Source organism: Nicotiana tabacum, chromosome 8 (genome assembly GCF_000715075.1).
Source record: "Nicotiana tabacum cultivar K326 chromosome 8, ASM71507v2, whole genome shotgun sequence".
Classification (NCBI taxonomy): Eukaryota; Viridiplantae; Streptophyta; class Magnoliopsida; order Solanales; family Solanaceae; genus Nicotiana; species Nicotiana tabacum.
In genome coordinates, this window is record NC_134087.1 from 87,317,577 (window position 1) to 87,324,600 (window position 7,024).

Genomic DNA, 7,024 nt, shown 5'->3' on the forward strand with positions numbered 1-7,024 from the left:
ATGCTATGTTACTTCTCAGTAGAGGCAAGCTCATAAAGACATGGCCTTGGAAATGAATAAACTGGACGTCTCGTTTCCATTTATTAGCAATATAGAAAAAAGGGCAGCCTAGTACGCAAAACATCCCACATTCACGGAAAGTTCATGAAAGGGCTGCACCCTAAGGGGTGTGACATAGACAGCCTACCCCAACAACAAGCATTAGTGGCTGCTTCCACGGCTTGAACCTGTGACCTATAGGTCATACAGAGATAGAGATAGCTTTACTGTTGCTCCAAGACTCCCTTCATTTATCAGCAATATAGAGCTGACATATATTTCCGAACTATCTTACTCTTGTGCTTGTTACATTAACATTGTTTCAGTTCCACAACTATGTACATTTACACTTTAATATTCTTCATCCGCTTGCGTTGATCTAGTAATAGGAATCGACCATCTTCCTAGATGCGCTGTATAATTTATGCAGCGGACAACTCCTCTCCCCGAAGGTCCATCGGGAAAATCAATAACACTAATGCTGCCTGCATCCAGGTGAAATGATCCCAACCATTCCTTTGTCAGATTTAGACAGTGTCCCATCATTGCGATATGAAGTGCAGGATGGCCAACAGCGATGGCTATACTCTCTTGGTCAGATCTCTCTGATAGTTCATGCAATAGATGTTTCCATGCTTTCCCAGATTGGTCCCATAAAGATGTTGTGATGCCGTCTTCCAATCTATTTAACCAACCAGATGGAACATTTTGCATTCCTGATGCATCCTGTAGAGGAAGCAGCAGAAAATTTTAAGCATGGAAAGTATATCAACTGCAAAAATATGTCTGCACAGAGAGAACTCATACAAGTCCAAATATTTTTGTTGCAGGATGACTTACGAAACATTAATAATCAAAAAGTGAAAAAAAGTCTAAAATTTCTGAAATTAAGGAAATAGTGTAGGAGTGAGCTACAGGATAAAAACAATCGATTCACCAAAATCTGCAACATAAATAATTTAGACCCTCACAGAACTACTAGAAGAACAACCTTCTGATCACAGACTAACTGATTGACTGTGTTCTTGTACCTGTAAACTTCTGATAAGGAATTACTGAGCAAACTATAATCCAATACAAGGTTTGTGAAATCGTGAATTCCAAAACAAACCATTTTGGTAGTAGAGTGATTTTATAGAATATAAATCTGAATCATTTCAAATTTGAAAGCGAGAAATAATACAAGGTAAATCACCATTTTTTGCAGGATTTATTCAGAGCAAAACAAGAAGTAATGACAACGGTTCCAGAATTTTAAAACTTTCCAATCTCAAAACAGATGCATCCTTATTTATTTTTTTATCTTAAGAATGTGCTTCATGCGACACTCTTAGTAAATTCGACAATTTGTTTTAGGAAATCAGTAACATGTCTCTTGCCTTCTTCGATTGTGTAAGAATAGTTTCAACATCTAGATCTGGTATCTGTTTCGTCTCCACATAGCGTGGGATACAGTCAGCTCCAAGGCAGTCAGCAGCTTCTTGAACCTATAAAATTCGGTATAAAATTTTGTGTTAAGTAAGCTAATGTTCTTTATATAAAGGACTGTCAATCAACATACTATCTGAATGGTCTTACTTTGGAGATTGTGTCGGCTGTTTCTACAGATGTCCTTTTAGTTCCGCTGACTATGGTACTCACTTTCAGATCAAGAAGCAGCTCTGCGATTTTCTGTGCCTGTCATCCATTTTAATAAAATTCTGTATGCTGTGACACCACCGATATGAAGCTGAATGCTATTATGGAGAGGAGAACTATCCTACCTGTATAGCTCCAAGCATGTTCATGGGGCCATTGCCAGTATACGGCATGCTACTCTGTAAACATTTCAACTCCAATGAGAAAAAGCAGAAAATGGTCAAAGCAACAGATAATGACGCCCCAAAAGACAATGAGTAATTTGAACAGCTTGCCAACATGCTAAAAGAAATTGGGGCTAAAAACCTGAAAGTTAAGGAAAGGACAAATCAGAAATTATAGTAGATGAAAAACAAGCCTGAGTACTCCCCAACACCATACCTAATCTACGAGTGCAAACCAATGTTTACCAGGTAAGAAACATTCATAAGGTGCTTAAGCCCCATTCTCAATTTCCTACGTCACTGAGGATAACAATCTAAAAGCAGTATTGCCACATCCAAGATCAGCCAACCAACACAAGACTGTTTTTTCCTTTTTCTTATACTTAAATCTGTGCAAAGTGACCTCTGACATCCTATATTCCTTCTCTTTGTTTATGCTCAGGTTCAAAACTAATCTGTTAAATCGGTTAAGATAGAATTTCGTTTAAGCAGATTTTGAAATATGATCTGCTGATGCAAAGTCTTCGTCGTCCATATCTCTTATCATAAGCTAAAAAGTAAAATTATTTGTAATTCTGGAAGTACTTCTAAGATAACTAAGTTTCAAGAAGTTAAAAAGTGGAAGCTGTTTGCTTTGAGCGCATAAGAGAGAAATCTAAAGTCAAGCATTTTGAGCCAACAGTCACTATTGTGAACAGAAATTGCTCAAGCCATTGCAAAGGTGGAAGAAACTGTCTCTAGTATTTTTAAACCTGGCAAGTACATTCTCCACCTCTAGAAAAAGAATATGATCTCACGTTAGAGTCACTGGAATGATTCGTATATAGCCTTTCTTCCTATTAATTTACCCGTTCATCCATTGGTTTTGTCTATAAGGGTGGTATCTTCGAGAATGATCTCATGAGAGGTGATAAAATAGATAGATAAGGTTCTTCCATTAGCTGAAGACCAAAATCCTAGCACCGAATGTATGTGTCACTCAATTCTTTTTTGTTTTTTTTCTTTGATTATATGTATCTGTCACTAAAACTAGTCTTCGACCAGAAATTATTGCAAGCGGTTTGGACAATCATACTTACATAAGGATCAAAAGGGCTCTTTTCAGAAAAGATCCATGCTTTCAAGTTTCAACTCTGTTCTCACATAAAAAATTTCTCCAAGCAACTGCTATTTCAGGGTCATAGACCACCTTGTTATATCATAAATTTGAAATCAAGAAGCCTAATATGTCTGTTCATGGGGAATATAGAATGATTGGTCCATTGCTTACTGCATACCTCTAGGTCACTCTCTGACACTCCATGGCAGACAAGTACGATCCGCTTACTAGCTTTTCTGCCTGCAGAACTGCCCCCTGCTACAGGCGAACCTGGGGTCTGCATTATCCAAAATTATGTCACAGTGGAAAGATAAATCAGATACCACGAGAAAACACAGCCTTGAAGTCCAGTCCAGATAAAGCCATAAAGTAGAAAAATGCATCAAGTAGTTACAAACAAATGAAGAGAGCAGTTCTGAACCTACAAATCATATGTTGACCTTGAATTATCTGACAATGTAAAATTCAGTTTCAGAATTTGCATTAAATTAGATCCTGATGGAGCTAGCAATTAAATATCCGATATTCTCGTGGGGCAAATGATATGTGCAGATTCATTTACATCAATTTCTTTCAGCTGGTTTAGTGGATCCAGAAAGTCAAGTTCAGATTTTAGTTTACTGCATGAAGTATCACGGGGTATATAAGATCCTACCCAGCTTCAGTTGCTACTCTAAACATGCATGTATATGGGATTCTAAGATAAACTAAATTAGCACGCACCAATCTTCTGGAAGCAATTCAGAACCCCTCTTTCATTATTTACAAAGAAAGGATTTCCGTGGTCAACAAATGGAAATATGTGAAAGATATTCTTAGTTTGCTTTATAGACAGACTAGCTTAATGAACGGGTTGGCAAGTACAAAGTTATTTAAGATGCATGCATTTCCGACCTCCATTGGAGATCGTTGGCTCTTCTGCAAGAAGCAGGCATGCCAAGCACCACTTCTAGTGTTAGAGAGCCTAATTAAAGTATTGGATTAGGATGGGTTTAAATCGATATGCATAGTGAGGGTTCATGTAGCACTTAGAATACCAAACTCGCTTGTGATTTAGGCGTGGTTGTTGTTGTTGCACTCTCTTATATTTAGAGAGGGGATGGACCAATCAATGGATCTAAAGGAATGATACTACAGCATTAGACACTTTCTGAAAGGAAAATATGTTATGCTGAATTTTCTTATCTGAGCCAGCAATTTTTGAAATCATCCAAATCTTCATGTCACAATGAAGATAACTAGCAGAAAGTTTTCCATTTCTAGATATATTTATCAATAATCATTTAACAGATAAAACTGTTCTTATATAAAATTGAGTACAAGTATTACCAGATCAGATACCTGATTTAAACGATTAAGGCAAATACTTGGAGTTCCGCCCTCAGGTTGTGGAGTGAAGTCCAGCACACTAACCCCGCAATTGCTTTGAAGTAGAATCCTGAAGTACTCAGTTCCTAACCCTGATTGATGGTGAAACAAATATAAAAGCTAGGTTCGGACTGCTAGCAGATGTTACAACCTTATATTAAGCAAACCATACCCATGGCTGTTGCAATGAGAGCCTGATTAACCGCGTTATGAGCAACTACTAGGACAGACTTGCTTTCATGGACCAAGATCTTCTCCCAGCAGCTTTTAGCACGAGCCCACAACTCTCTCACTGGATAGTGACCATCTATGATGAAATTAGGTGCATCTATTTGCCATTGACGAAAAGCTTCACCATATTTAGCTTTTCCTTCATGTTTCAGGAGGCCCTGGAGCAGACATGTTTTCAGAATAGTGTAATATTAAGCATGAGTTGGTCCACACGCAAGCAGACAACATGAATATCTTTTTACCATCCTATAATATTCACAGATTTTAAGTCCAAGATTAAAAACGGAGGAGGTGTAAGCTTTAACTGACTTGGAATGAGTATAGGTCAATTTCCCTCATGTCAGAATCAGTAAGGATCTCCTCCTCGCGAGCACCCCATATTATCTCAGCTGTCCTCTTCGAGCGACGCAGTGGACTGGAACATGCAGCCCACCTCTGTCAACCATTTTGGAAACATAAAAAAGAATAGAAAAGACTCTTATTGTTCTACATGCATTAGCTAAAAGTGAAATTCAGATGCAATTTGTGCTCAGATTAATAAGAACAAATTAGTTGAAACCCTTTAACTGCTCTCAGGCATTTAACATACAACAACAACAACAAACCCAGTATAATCTCACAAGTTGGGTCCAGAGAGGATAGTGTGTACACAGACCATACCCCTGCCTAGAAAGTAGAGAAGCCGTTTCCGATAGACGCTCGGCATTTAACATAAAGGATAAAATTCAGATGCTGCAGTTAATCTGGAAATTTGCTTCTCCCTTATCTATTTCTTTAAGTTATTAGTTTGCGCCTCATTAATTTGCAGAGAATTAACTCATCGGAACTAACAGATATAAGACGACTCTCTTGAATGAAAAGTTACCAGTAGAAAACTGAAGCATACAGACACTAAAAGAGCAGATTATCCTTGCTTAGAGGTTAGGAGTAAAGGAGCCGAGTCAAACACTCAAGCTGAGTTTTCAATACTCGAGTGCCTAAGCTTATAATTGTCCAGTTTGATAAATAAACCCGAAAAAAACCTGACTACGATGTCCAGAAATTGTGTCCTGAAAAGCTTTGTTTGTCAACACTGGGATTGGAGAACATGGATTCCTTATATTTGCGCCGCTAAGACCCCCCACCCAACCCATAAATGTAGAATAGACAATAAGGGGCCTAAAGCCAATGTTTAATGAAGGCCTTAAACTTAAAAAGAAAATCTTAATTTATTTGAAGTATTTTTTTTAACTTTGTGAGATGCAAAGTTATTTTCTGTTACAATCGATTTCTTCTAATTATCTTTTTCAATTAATAATATAACTAATTCGTTTAATATTTCTTGAGACATTGTTGCTGTTAGGTAATTATCTTCTTCATTAAGTATGCGTATCACTAGTGCCATTGAATACTCAGCAAATTTTGAAACTTGGGAATACTAAAACTACTAAGAGGACAAAGAATTACTACTACTTATTTTCATCTCTTTAGGATTATTTAAGGGATTTTTTAAACAACTCAAAACCATGTTGGATCAAACCAGTCCATAGGACAACCTACAAAGGTTGCATGTCTCTTTTTCTCAGTACAATTTGCAAAGAAACTCAGTATTCTTGTACAATCATAAATTAGGTACTACAATAAAGCATAAATCTCTCAGGAAAATAATTTTATTAAACAAAAAAGCAAGGGGAATTCAAATCAGGAATAGAACCTTGAAAAGCAGACATCAAAGGAGTCATCAATAAGCATTTGACGAGAAGTCTCAGCCTGAGACTCTCCTTTAGAAGTAAGAACAGAGAAATCGGAGCTGCCTTGGATCCGACCCTCTGCATTCCAGGTGCTTTGCCCGTGCCTCACCAGCACCACCCTCTTCGCCGCCTTTATCGGCGAAAACTCCAAACCCTTTAAACCCTCAATTTCCTTCCGCCCCGCTTTCTCAATTTCTTGAGTAGCACTTGAAGAAGAGCGTATAACTGTACATAAGGGTCTGTTTGGACTGTGAAATGGGAAACTCTTGAATGGTTTTTGAATGAAGAAAGAGGTTGCAGCTATGGAGTACATACTGTGAATTTTCTTGAGAATGGTGATTCTGCTGCTGTTTCAACTGTTTTTTGGCGCTAAAAGACAGTGGAATTGTATATTTTATGTGGTTACCGTTGGTTTGGTTCTATCGAATCAACTCAGCAAGAAAGAAGATGAGAAGAAGCCAGGCTAAAAGAATGAAACGTGGTGATTTTATTCTTCTATTTTTTTTTTTGAATTTAGTTTAATTTACGGAAACACCCAATAATGTGTCATATGTCCAGCAATTTAGGCAATCATCGGATGAAAAATAAATAAGAACCCTTCTTAAAATTGACTGCCATGACTCATGAGGAGATATCCCATAATTATTATAAGTAACTGATACAGAATATCTATATATATATATATATATATTAAAGCAAGAAAGTTATCATATATAATTGACATTATGGTTAAGCCAAGTGACAAACTAATAAAT

At 37.2% G+C, this 7,024-nt stretch overlaps 1 protein-coding gene across 1 annotated transcript; it reads right to left on the minus strand.

Moving 5' to 3' along the window:
* Positions 1-380: 380 nt before the first annotated feature.
* Positions 381-6,582, minus strand: LOC107827185 (probable 2-carboxy-D-arabinitol-1-phosphatase). Its single transcript, NM_001326180.1, is given in 9 exon segments — positions 381-765; positions 1,419-1,526; positions 1,618-1,716; positions 1,803-1,856; positions 3,119-3,217; positions 4,282-4,400; positions 4,481-4,697; positions 4,849-4,954; positions 6,233-6,582. Coding segments are annotated over 9 exon segments (1,527 nt in total). The 3' UTR covers positions 381-390.
* Positions 6,583-7,024: the final 442 nt, after the last annotated feature.